The sequence below is a fragment of the Cricetulus griseus genome, chromosome 5 (assembly GCF_003668045.3).
Source record: "Cricetulus griseus strain 17A/GY chromosome 5, alternate assembly CriGri-PICRH-1.0, whole genome shotgun sequence".
NCBI classification, from domain to species: domain Eukaryota; kingdom Metazoa; phylum Chordata; class Mammalia; order Rodentia; family Cricetidae; genus Cricetulus; species Cricetulus griseus.
The window spans coordinates 36,545,376-36,558,781 of NC_048598.1; the positions used below are offsets into that span (position 1 = coordinate 36,545,376).

Below are 13,406 nucleotides of genomic sequence, written 5' to 3' on the forward strand. Positions count from 1 at the left end.
TTTTTTTGGGGGGGGGGTAAGGTCTCACTGAAGTGGCTCAGGCTGGTCTTGATCTTTAAATCCTCCTGCCTCAGCCTTTGCAATAGCTGGTAATTATAGGCCTTTGACACTAGACTGTGGTTAATTTCTTTTTTAAGATTTGTGTGCCAGGAGATGGTGGTGCATGCCTTTAATCCTAATATTCAGAAGGAAGGCAGAGGCAGGTGGAGCTCTGTGAGTTCGAGGCCAGCCTGGTCTACAAAGTGAGTAAGACAGCCAGGACTACCAAGGCTGTCTTACCAGAGAAACCATGTCAAGAAATAAAAAGACTATTTTATGTATATATGTGAATGCCTGCATGTATGTATGCACACCTGTGCATGCCTGGTGCCAAGAGGTCGGATCCCCTGAAAATGGGATTACAGGCAGTTGCTAGGAAGAGAACCCAGATCTCTGCAAGAGCAAGTGCTCTCACTGCTGAGCTCTCTCCAGTTCCATGCTGGTGCATTTCTTAGTAGCTTCGATGCAGTCTGCAGGCGGAGGCCTGTAATTCAAGCTACTTAGGAAGCTGAGGCAGGAGGATTGAAATTCCGGCCCTCCTGCTCCACCTTGCTATATGCTGGGATTATAGGCAGGTACCCAATCTGGTTTATGTGGGGCCAGTGATTAAGCCTTAGGCTTTGTGCATGCTAGGCAAGCTCTCTACCATCTTCACTACATCTTTAGCTCCCACAATTCATACTTCTCATCCAGCAGCAATCAGCTTTCTCTGTCGCAGGCAGATGTCTATGTCAGCGTTTTCAAATTGTTTACTTAAATTTTTTCATATATTTTGATCATATACTTCCTCTCCCCCAATTTCTCCCAGATCTTCCCCACTTCCTCCCTACCAACTTCATGTTCCTTCTCTCTCACTCAAAAGACTAAAACAGGAAGGAAAAAATAAAACAGCAAACCGGGCGCTGGTGGCGCACACCTTTAATCCCAGCACTCGGGAGGCAGAGGCAGGCAGATCCAGAGCGAGTGCCAGGATAGGCTCTGAAGCTACACAGAGAAACCCTGTCTCGAAAAACAAAAATAAATAAATAAAAATAAAAATAAAACATCAAGAAAAAAACAAAACAAGAATCATACAAAATGGGCTGGAGAGATGGCTCAGAGGTTAAGAGCACTGGCTGCTCTTCCAGAGGTCCTGAGTTCAATTCCCAGCAACCACGTGGTGGCTCACAACCATCTATAAAGACATCTGGTACCCTCTTCTGGCCTGCAGGCATACATGCAGGCAGAACACTGTATACACAATAAATAAATACAAAATCTTCTTTAAAAAGTAATCACATAAAACAATATGGAGTTCATTTTGTGTTGGCCAACTACTCCTGGGCCTGGGAGTGTAAATGATACACACATTGACACTGCACAGAAGAAAAATGATTTTTCCCTGATACCCAGCATGTATCAACTGCAAATAGCTTCCTTTATATGGTAGTAATTTTTAAGTGTGTGTGTGTGTGTGTGTGTGTGTGTGTGTGTGTGTATGTGTGTATGTGTGTGTGTGTGTGTGAAGGCACCCATGTGTTCGTGTACAGAGGGCAGAGAAGGTCGTCAGGTGTCCTCTCCTTGCTCTCCTCTCGACAGAGTCTCTCACTGGGTTTAGAACTTGCTGGTTTTTCAGATAGGTAGGCTAGTAAGCCCCAGTGATCCTCTTGTCTCCTCCCAGACCTGATGCTGAAGCTACAGACACGAGCAGCCACACCTCCCTCTTATGTGAGGACTGAAGAACTGAACTGGGTTCTCGTGCCTACACAGGGAGTGCTCCTCTCCACTGAGCTGCCTCCCCAGCCTCCATATGTTCCATTAACTAGTGCAGAGGGGAAGAAGTAATAGCCTGTATCTAAGTGTGAAAAGACTAAAAACAAGAACAAAGGGGGCCAGGATGTGATAGAACGCTTGCCTAGCATGGGTGGTAACCTAAGCTCAAGCCTCCAATTAAAGAAAAAAAAGTAGAAAGAAAGAAATCCAGGACAAAGCTCTTGTCTCTTCATGTCGCTTTAATACAGAACAGAATTCTTTTACATGGCTGCAGCACAACTTCAAGAGCAGCAGTAGGAAATGTGAGCAATAGACTTTAAGGAATAAGAACATCACTGTTATGGATGGCTATTATCTTACACAAGTATGCTTTAGATGTTTTCAAGTGTGTGATGTCATCAAATTTTAGGATTACCAAAGGATTATCAAAGCAGGGATGACACTGAGGAATGTTTGTTTCCCTGTAGATGGAGGTCCACAATGCAGCATCAGTGGTCCTGAATGGCATGCACTGGAACCTGGGGTTGGGGAGGGGGAGCAGCTGGCCTCATCTCCAGACTTAATGATTCCACAGAAAATGCATCTTTAATGAGGTGCTTCTTTGTTTTTCAAGACAGGGCCTCACTATATAGCTCTGCCTGTCCTGGAACTCACTCTGTAGACCAGGATGGCCTTGGACTCACAGAGATCCACCTGCCTCTGCCTCCCAAGTGCTGGAATTAAAGATGTGTGCCACCACCACCTGGCTGTAACAAGCTTCTTAACCTGGGAGAGCCACCATATAAATCTACCTGTGGCAGGGGTGACACAACTCTTGTCCCAGGGATCGGCTCACTCCGACCATGCTGTGGCCAAGCATGACCTGGAAGTCACCAGGTAAAGTTCTGACCCTGATCCCATGGCACTGTGTGTATCCTATTATTTAAAAGTAAAACCCAGTAAAGCTATTCATCCTTGGAAAAATATATGAGGGTTTATTCCCCACTATTTTGTCACTTACATTATACCAATTGTACCAATCTCTAATTAAAATGAGCCAGGGAAGCTACTTCCAAAAAACTCAAATCTACCTCATCTACAGCATGGTTCCTTTGACCTTTTCCTAGATGGCCCTCATATCTGCTAGCATGTTGTGGGCTAACCGCAGCCTGGGCCAATTAGGAAAAAAGTCAGTGGGAGCTGAAAACACTGCCAAAGCTGGGGTGTGACACGGTGGTACTCAGTGAGCTACATGTGCAAGGTCCTGGGTTCAATCCTGAGCCATGCCAACAGCAAAACCCAAAAAGAGCACAACAAAATAAAAATGGACTTCCAAACCTCATCAGTGGGCAGCTGGCTGCTCTCACCCCAGACAACCAGGGTACAGGTACCCTGCTTTCCCTGGGAATAAAGACACCTGCCTCTCCCAGGACAGACCTCGGCTTCAGGGTCGCACTTGCTGTTCACAAATTGATTCCAGCTGAATCTACATTCCTCTGAGGTGGAATGAAAAGCCTGATCTTGGTCCCACCCCAGGGCTCATGAAAGCTCAGATGGAACAGGGGGTTGGGCTTCCATCAAGGCAAGGGGGAAGGGCCCAGATATCTGGTCAGCAAACAGTGAAGCTGGGTGGTCTTATTTCTAACAGCCCCGGGGACCAAGTGGCCTTCCGGTAGGTAATTCATAACCATAAGAAAGCAAACTGTAAAATACACTTTCTCATAAAGCTCTGGCTGCAGCTGGCAAACCAGGTCCATGAAATGTTCATGTGAAACCCCAGCAGTGGGGCAGGCGCTGCCTGAGCAGCTAGTACGCACAGCCAGGGGAAGAGTATTTCTGGATTAAGGTCAGAAGAAAAATAGCACCAACATGTTAGCTGGCAGCAGGGATGAGAGTGTGTGTGCGAACACACACACACACACACACACACACACACACACACACACACACACACACACGAGCTTTTTTCTTCCTTTCTCACCCTGCCCTGACAGCTGACTTGACAGGCTGTAACATATGGAGAACCTGCAAATGCAGCCAGTCAGCAGCCCTCCCACCCCCCAACAGGCACCATGCAACTCTCAGAGCTCCACTGTTTGTCCCAAGGCAAGCACACCATGGTGTGGAGTTGAATACCAAGGCTAGCTTCAAGTGTCTTGACTTGTCCTAAAAGCATATGGCTCCCAATGACTACGCACTGCCCGCAGTGGCTATTCGCCTCCTGGTGGCGCTCTGCCTCTGGTCTCACTGAGTCACTGACAGTGATGAGAGGCAGCTCTTTCACAGCTTCATTCCTGGCCTGGGTCACAGCCCTGCTGCTCAGGTCCCAGGAGCAAACTCCAAACTCACACTTTTCTGGATTTAAAACCAGACAGCAAAGTGCCCGGTAAGCTTTAGTAAAATGGGTGACAGTGGCATCCATGTTTATATACAACAGACCAATGTCATCCTTTTTTTTTTTTCTTTTAAAAAATGTGCGTTTATATACTTATTTATCCGTGCATGTGCACGCACCCACAATACAGCATGAATGTAGAGGTCAGAGGACACCTGTGGGAGCTGGGGATCAAAGCCAGGTCGCCTGGCTTGGCAGCAGGTGCCTTTCCCATCTCACCAGTCCCCATTGCTGCACTCTCAAGAGTGAGACCATTTTCAGGGTTAGCATGGTTTCTCAAGGTTGGGAGTTGAGTACAGGCAGCTGGACATTTCAGATGGACCACCTGCTGTCTTACCAGGCCCTCTGGGAATCAAAAGTCCAGGGAGGATCCTGTGGCTGAGTCTCCAGAGGCCTAGTAAGGCCTCTTGCTGGGGAGTCTTCCCTTTAGGAACTGACTGTGGGAGGCGGGCACAGTGATGCAGAGCTGATACATTTGGGGATTCTGATTTTGCCTTCTCTCTACTTTTGATGGACACTTTTTAAAAATAAACAAACACCCGTCATTCCTACACATTTGGGTGGGAAGGCTATGCAGTGAGAGAAAGGCAGAGGGGAAACTTGCTTTCCAGATCCTTCTTTTCTGCTTTGTTAACAAATTCATTATGTGGCATAAGGTGAAGCCGAACTGAACCTCGTCCACAGAGGTGAACTCCTTCCTCCCTTGAGCTTGGGCTGTGCAGATACTGTGAATGCCCCTCTGGTCTCACTTTGTGGGCAGAGAAATTACCAACAGGAAAGCCTTGGCTGCAGCACCTTTCCTTACAGAAGGTACAACACTAACAGAGACAGACTCCTGCTGGAGTCGGACTGGATTTCTCTTCACAGCCCTTACTTGCACGAGGTGAGAAGGCATGGGAGTTGCCAAGTTGTTGGCTAGCAGACCCATCAGTCTGTTTAACTCTGGCTAAAAGCAGAGAATAATGGGCAAGTTACCAAATTTCCCTGCTTCAGCTCTAGCTTGAATTTTGAAACTGAAGAAAATACAAGGCGAGAGCTCAGGCATACACGACAATTCCCTTTGCCTCACTGTCCAGAGCATGCATGGCATTGGGATTTCCCAGCCCAAACAAAGACAAGACCCAAAATGTGGCTGAAGTCTAAAGGCAATTTGGTTTTCCAGTTGGATCTGCACTCTGCCAAATGCTCTCAATGGATCATCCTCCATCTCACCCCCAAGCAGTTAAGTAAAGTGTTCTTCAGTAAACACGCTGAGCTTTCTGTTATCCAGCATGTTCTGCCAGTTCTTTAAACATACGGATGGGAGACCAAGTGCAGAAGGCTGGAGGGGGCAGGGATCTGCAAGAGACACCGTTGAGCAGTGTGTGTGTGTGGGGGGGGCACCCTGCTGCCCCTTTCCTGTTCTAGGACACATGGTGGAAGAAACCCTTCAGTTCTCTGGGTCACTAAGGAAGAAAGTCATGTCCTTGTTCTCTTTGCCACAATAGCAAAGGAGCATTGGCTCTGCAGTGGCTGCCCAGGCACAAAAGGTGGGGTCTGGGCTAAGCCAGCTGCTGAGCCTGGACTAAGCCAGCTACTGAGCCTGGGCTAAGCCAGGTGCTGAGGAAGATGTGGCCTAGGGAGGGAACACCTGCAAATGAAGTTGACTTTCTCTCAACACACTCCACACACAGCTCCAGCCTGTTTCAGGTCTACAACACTGTTCAACAAGTAAATCAGTGAGGTCAAAATACCAATTCAAAAACAGATCCAACACAATTAAGCCCAGGGTCACAAATTTCCTCCCTAAACTGATCTTACTAAAGTAGTGGGCATTTCTGAAGGGGTCAGACTGACACTCTTCTAACAGCAGAAGAACATGGCTTTAACTAGGGTAATTTTAATTCTTTGACCGCTCACGGCTGTGTAATGTGGAGTGTGGGTTACAGTACTCAGACAAGGCCCACATTGACTTTTAACAAAAGGCTTCTATATTTTAATGCAAATCTAAGGACTATCCATGGCCTAAGTTCACAGAAGACTATTCAAAACCTTAAAATTCCGTGAAACATAAATAACACAGACCCTACATTGAAGCCCTTTGTAATATTCACATTTTTCTCTAATCTGAAAAGAAATAACATCTCTATATTAAACACCAGAGCTGAATGTAAACGTGGTGCCGACGACGACCCTTTTGGTTTTACAAATCTTCTTTTAGCTTTTACCAACAGGTAGATTTCCTTACTTATCGTGATCCTAAATGAGATAAAATATCCTTCTTTTAAAAACTGTTACAAATATTTATTTAAAAGTGCAATTTAAAAGTTAGCTGGGCAAGCACATCATTGAGAAACAAAACAAATAAGGGATCCTAAATCAAAATCCCAAGAAATATGAACAACCCAGGATTTTTTTTTTTTAAGTTGGCATGCTAAGGAATGCACAGAAAGGCAAAGCAAGAGAGGTCAAAGGTCAAACTCTGTCCAGCTGCTTCTCTTCCCAGCATAGAAAACAACAGAGCCGAGCAGCAGCAGCCTCCTTTGTGAAGAGCCGGCTCTGGGCCTGACAGCTACTTTAATAGCAGGTTATGCATCAGGGACATTATAAAAAAATCCTCTGGATATGAGCACATCGAAGCATCTAAAAGTCACCCAAAGCCTGAATTTAGTGTCAGCAGCTCTCAGCTACTTCAGCCCAACAGACCATCTGTCAGTAGATCTGGACGGCTCAGATATTCAAATGCATGATGGAGTCAAGTGTCATCTCCTCAGAGAACCAAGAATCAAGTTCTCATACCACCCGAGCTATTACTCACAGAGTAAGGGACATCCGATCCAGAACCAGCCTGTTTGTGTCAGGACAGCTTCTGCATAAATGTAATAAATGTCTGACCCTCCACCTCACTCGGAGTGCCATGGGAATAAAGGCACCAGAGGAGGTGTGTTCCACCCAACTGAAGGCTGCTATGCTGTTCAATGTTGTGTGGAGGGGCACTCTAAGAATGCAGTTGCACCTCTGAGGGAGAACTCCCTGGGACAGTCAGTCAGTCAGCAGGTCTGGCTTCTGGAGACATCACCAGCCCTTCATTAAGCTGGACCAACACAGGTGCTGTTGCTCTCAACCACTCCAGTCCATTAAAGCCATTTGTCCTCAGCACTCCCAAGCCCCCAGGGATTTCACTGTTTCCTGTTGCTTAGCCCTGCCACAAACACACCTGGAAAAGCAATTTAATCTCAGCTCTTACCCAGCAAAATGAAACACTGCATTTTTGTCATGAAGTGTTTCTGAGCCTTCTGTCATCCTCAACAGCCAGCTCCTGGGGGGCTAAGAAATACAACGCAGTGGGAAACGTCCTCTCCAAATGTCCCATTCCTGCCAGGTTTCTTTTGAAGGGACAACAGCGCCCATCTAAGCAGGGAAAGGATCTGAGCAGAGGGAAGGGGCTGCCAGAGGCCATCAGAATGAGCAACAGAGTAAGTAGGGCTCTTCTTTCTTCTGATGACTCTGAGTCTTCCTCAAGGAGTGAGGTCCAGTAAGGCAAAGCAGTGACTAGCTGTCCCAGAAAGAATGGGCAGCTGGAGCTTCTGCTCTCCAGCTGGAAGTGTGGTGACCTCTTTCCTCTTCCGACCTTGCCCTTCCAGCGCTGGGAGAGAGGGCTGTCTCAGTGGCGGAGTCACACGGAGGAAGCAGGGCAGAGGCGTGTTTCTGGGAGAGGAATGTAAGTGGCCGAGTGCTTGCTTCTCCTCTCCCGAGTCCATGTGCAGAAGGGCCTGAGGAGGGCCGACATCACAGCACCAGGAAGAGGATCAGCACGACCAACAGGACTGCGAAGAGGATGGCTATGGCACACCACTGGCGCCGATCTGGAAGGCAGGACACAGAGATGACCTCCCCGGGTTAGGCACTCCCTCCCTCCCTGAGACACGGGTACTCAGACTGAAGCTAGGAGGGGCAGAGCAGATCCTGCCCCTGCCTGGGCACCAGACCCCCATGCTATACTGCCTGGGGCAACACTTCAAGCACATCTACAGCTCAGCCATTAAGTACAGGCTGTGAGTGCAAGCCCCTAGTGAAGACCATGGATCTTAGCTTGCTGCTGGTGGTCTGTGCGACAGTGAAAAGGCTGCTGGCACTAGTGCGGCAGGTCAAAGTCCACCTGCTCAATCTCCCACCAAAGAACTGTACTTCAGCAGTGCCCAGGCTCTGCTCTTAGGAGGACTGGGAGAGTGGAAAGGAGATGAAAGCCCTGCTGGTCACTTGAGGAATGGACAGTGAGTAAGCGAACGCCCACGGCAGGAATGATTAACTTCACGCCACACTTAGTCAGGTGAGATGACTTGACCAGTAAGTGTGTGCAAATGACTTACACATTTGTGTATTTGTGAGTGGAGGCCAATGTCTTCTGAAACCTTCAGCTCTACCAATAGTTGTGAACAACTGGCACAGGAAACAGAGAAGCTAGATGTCCTCTGTGTAGATGAGAGCAGGGAAGCCCTCTCCAAGACAGAAGGACAGATAGGCCCGGGAATGCCTGCCGCAGCCCACAATCCTGGTGGTCTATATAACAGCTGCCCCACAGGGCCCCTGTGAGGGTTAAGTAACAACTGAATCACAGGCTGGGCAGGGCCCAAGCTCAAGATGCTGAGACACCATCATCATTAGGACACATGGCCATGTGAGTGGCAAGTCCCAGTGTCCTCCACCAAGGACCAGGAAGCTACAAAAGAATGTTACCAAGGAGCTAGGCATGCTGGGTATGCCTGTTAAGTCAGCACTAGGAAGGATGCCACAGGAGGATTCCCACAAGTTAGCTGCCAGCCTATATAGGGGAAACTGTAACCACGCCTGCTAGGGGTTGGCTACAGGTGTGTCGGACCACGCCTTCGAGGGCGTGGTCAGGGTGACATAGGGAAGGTTTAAGAGTGAGGGGCACACGTGGAAGGCCCCTTCGTCTGTTTCATCTTCGGCTTGCTGTACTTACTGCTGCCCTGCCGGCTGGGTAGGTCACTCTGTAAGTAAGGCTTTTCCCTAATAAATTCCCTTGTATTTTTACCTGAATGCAGGGGAGAATAAGGCATGGCAGCATGGCCTGGAGCCCAGGGCTGGTGGGGAGCAGAGACAGCTGGTTCCTTGGACCTTTGCTGGCCAGCCATTAGAGCAAAACTTACAAGTTTTAGGCCTCAAAAACTAAAAACAATAAAGGAAAATGATAGAGGAAGACACTTAAAGTCAACCTCTAGCCTCCATATGCACATATACAATGTCACTGTCTATGAAATGTAGTTGAACAGCAGGAGTAACAACTCCATTGAAACAGAAGTATAAAGGTGTAGAGGTTGTTAAAGTCTGCTGGAGAGCCTGCAGATAATCATATTGTAGGGTAGTCTGAATTTAGGAAAAATAGATAGCAAAACTCTCCACAGAGCAAAACATGTATTAAATAATGCCACAGATAGCAATATCTTAGAGCTCTTCAGTGGCCACAAGATGTGAATCCCAACAGCACAGCGAACCCCTTTGTACTGGACCAACACCTTGTCTACCCCAGACACACCAGAAAAATCATTGAGTAATTCAGATCCAAAGTCTATCCACTCCTTGTTTTTTGAAGCAGACTGCTCTGAAGGGTTCGAGAAGGTAGAGTAGGTCCATGACAGGGAGCAAATGCCAGTGTGGGGAAAGCATTATCTAGCATTCTCTTAGCTCTTTAAAGATACTGAACTATAGTTTCCAGTCCACCGTGGAGGATTGTTCCTTATCACCCTGTCCTAATAAAAAAAGGGTAAACACAGTGACAAAAACAGCCCTTCTTCTTAGGTTTTTCAGAGAAGTAAAGCCACAGGGAAGCCTGCTGACCCTAACAGTAGGAACCCTACAGGCAAACAGTGGGAACAGAGCCCTTCCCCCACCTAACCCCAGCAGTAACCACCACTAGAACCCGTGTGGAGATGGGAACCATGGGCCCGACCAGCTGCTGAGGAGCCCATGTGGACAAGTCTAAGATACCACCAGTTAAAGGGAGACCCAACATGGGCAAGCTTTACTTCCAGAAGCTGGACCAGCCTTTCGGGGGATGTGGGAGAAATGGAAACATGGTAAGGTGCTGGATATGCCCGCCATTCTCCTCACTTGATCACTACCGAATGTACACACAGAGCAAAACATCACTCTGTAGTTCATAAATATCTACAAATATTATGTGTTAATTCCAAAAATTAAATTAACCAAGAATTTTCAGAGAAGCAAGGCTCTCCTGTATGACAGGATGATGATAGATATGTATGTTTTTGTCAAAACCCATACAATGGCCTGGTGTGGTGGTGCACACCTTTGATCCCAGCACTGGTAGGCAGAGGCAGGTGGATCTCTGTGAGCTGGAGGCCACCTGATCAATAGAGCAAGTTCCAAGCAAACCAGGGTTGCACAATCATACCCTGCCTCAGAAACAAACAAGAAGAAGGAGGAGGAAGAGAAAGGAAGTAAACTTATTAATATAAAAAATGAAACAATAAGTCACTTTTATTAAAAACAACTGACACTTCCCCAGGGTAAAGCCAGAGAAGGTAACTGCTTCCTCCTTTCTCTTCCACAACCTCCCACATACTTCCTGTCCCTCCCCCTCCAGCATCCCACCATTCTAAAGGCCAGATTTCTTGCTTCTGACAGTTCAAATTTCTGTATTCCCCCAGTGGCTTTCTCTTGAGCAACCTGATAGAGCCCAGGGGCACTAATCAAGCGGACCACCACAGGAGCTAACACAGCCCAGGCCTGCACTTTTAAGGCCACTTTCCTTTGAAGTGGTAGGTTGCTTCTACTAGGCATGAACTAGGTAACCCGAGGGAGATACTACCCTAGCTGACATCTGAGCTCTTCCTGTATGGCTTCCAGCACACCGGGAATGGGTCCTAACTGCAGTACCAGGCATGTAACTCAGAGCTAAGCCTGTGCACCATCGCTGAGCTACACCTACAGCACAGAGCATACTTCTGTTGAGTGGGACAAAAAGGAACTCCAGTGGTAGTTTCCTTCTCGAAATATCTTCCTGTCTTCGAGAGAAGAGATGAATCACAGACTGTTGAACTGTGATAAAGGGGAACTTGGCTTTATTCAAAAGAGTATTTTTCTCTGGGTAAGAGAAAGCAAATTAGTGTCTCTCTTGGGTCATTTACAAAAGTGAGTGTGGAGTCTTGGCCCATTTCTCACAAGAAGGGCCTGGCTCTCAGGAGCTGCTGACGTGTGCTCAGGCCTGCTCAATCAAACTCTGGTGTTTTCAGACTGTCTTTACACAAGGTTTGATAACAAAGCAATGAACTTAACTAACCAAAAGTTCTGGGAGAGAAAAAAGACAATTACGAACTGCCTGGGCAACAAACTGAAGCAGATATCTTTGGTAGCAAGCAAAAATGAAAATGAAGAATGCTAGCTGCTGTTACCTGGCTCTTTTCCGTATACAAATATAACCAAGTATCTCATGTTGTTCCCCAAACTTTTCTTTCCGAAAGAAGCAGAATAAAGCATAAGAAAGCCTCAGTGTTGCAAACACACTGCCAGGACTTTCCTAAACTACTCACACCCAGAATGCTAGAAAACAAAAGACACAGGTCACCTACCTCCCTTACAGAAGTGGTGCTGAAGTAGCTACTTACTGGTACAGCTAACACACACCAGGGAGAGGCCTGCTGTTTAAATTTGCTATGTAATACTTCCTTAAGACAACATTTTTTTTTTTAAATACAAAGGTGCTGAGGCAATGACTCTGTGGGTATAGTGTCTGCTAGGTTAAGCATGAGAGCCTAAGTTTGGATCCCCACATCCATGTAAAACCCCAGTGCAGTGGTGTGGGCCTATAACTCCAGTGCCAGGGTGGGGGAGGGCAAGGGGGCAGAGACAGAAATCAGGGGCTCACACTGGTCAGCCATCCAGCTGAAATGTTGAGGTTCAGGTTAAGGAGAGACTCAGTCTCAAAAAAGCCAGGCTGAGAGGCTGGCAAGAGAGCTGAGTGGAGAAAGATGCCAAGCTCGACAGCCTAAGTTAGAGCTCAGAGCCCACATGGTGGGAGGAGCCGACTTCCTCAAACTGTCTTCTGACCTACACATGTACACATACACACAATAAATAAATAAATGAATAGTGAAATTAAAATGATGTCTGGTCTCCACACACACATACACCTGCAAAAACGCATGCATACCTCACACACAAACATACAGTTTAAAAACAGATACATAAATTAGAGTACTACACAGGTAGAGGAGAGAACATAGGGAACCAGAAAATAAATGTCAAAGCCTTTTCTAATCATGGGGAAGATACACTGAGCTGGTGACTGCTTGAAGCATAAAGACGTTTGGATTTGCTGCTTCCTTATCCTTTAGGTCTTTTCTACCTTGCAGTAGTTTAAGGTATTTACAGAGTTTGAGTACACTGTTAAACACCTTTGCGTTGTTTTTCATCCAGTGCTCACCCTTCTGTGGTGCTTAGCATAGAACATGGGGCCTCACCCATGCTTGGTCAAGTACTCTACCATTGAGCATACCTACAAGCAACCCTTGATTTTTTAGTTAAAAAATGAAGCCCCAGACACTCTACAGCTGGGATGTAAACTGCAATTCTGTTTTAATCTTCCATGTCATGTGTACCTGACAGCAGAAAACCAACAGAGGAATGTGATCTCAGGGAAGGGGGAAGGGTCTTTTAGTGAGAGAGGCATCTTATGGCCACAAAAGTACTCAAATTACCTCAAGAAATATCATAGTTCTTCCTTGCACCAAGCAACCCCCTCCTGATAAAGAGGAGATACTGGGTATTGACTTAAAATGTGTCATTTCCTGTCTGAGAAGGGAGGCAATTTGTAGTAATTAAAAAAAAAAAAGTATCATTAGAAAATATCTTCAAACACAGAGACTGACCTGAAAACTTCCTTCTCTACCCCATCCTGGCACACATTTGCTAGGACATCACTTTAGGCTAGTATAGTTGAAGTAGTAGTGTTTTTCTAATGTTGAAAGGAAGATAGTTCAAAGGAAGGAGCAACCGGTACATCAGGTATGGCTTTAAGTAAATTCCCTAGGGCTGGTGAGATGGCTTGGTGGGCAGAAGTGCCTGCTGCCATGCCTGACGCACACATGTGCTGTGGCAAAAATGCATCCACATACATACGCTAAGAGAAAAAACACCAAAAGAAAAAATTTTAAGTTCTCTAATGTGGCAAGAGAAATAGAAAAAAGTAAATAAAAAAAAAAAGGATTTTATAATTTCA

General features: G+C 46.6%; 1 protein-coding gene across 2 annotated transcripts in view; it reads right to left on the reverse strand.

Annotated features, from left to right (window-relative positions):
• Nucleotides 1-2,012: 2,012 nt before the first annotated feature.
• Stx6 (syntaxin 6) overlaps nt 2,013-13,406 on the reverse strand; it is a 44,311-nt gene continuing 32,917 nt past the window's right edge. Inside the window, exon 8 of one of the 2 annotated variants that reach the window (XM_027417345.2) lies at nt 2,013-8,010. In XM_027417345.2, the coding sequence (XP_027273146.1) occupies nt 7,934-8,010 (77 nt within the window). In that variant the 3' untranslated portion in view covers nt 2,013-7,933. Of the gene's footprint in view, nt 8,011-13,056; nt 13,308-13,406 lie in introns of those variants that run through there. The other variant, XM_035445057.1, reaches the window with a different exon arrangement.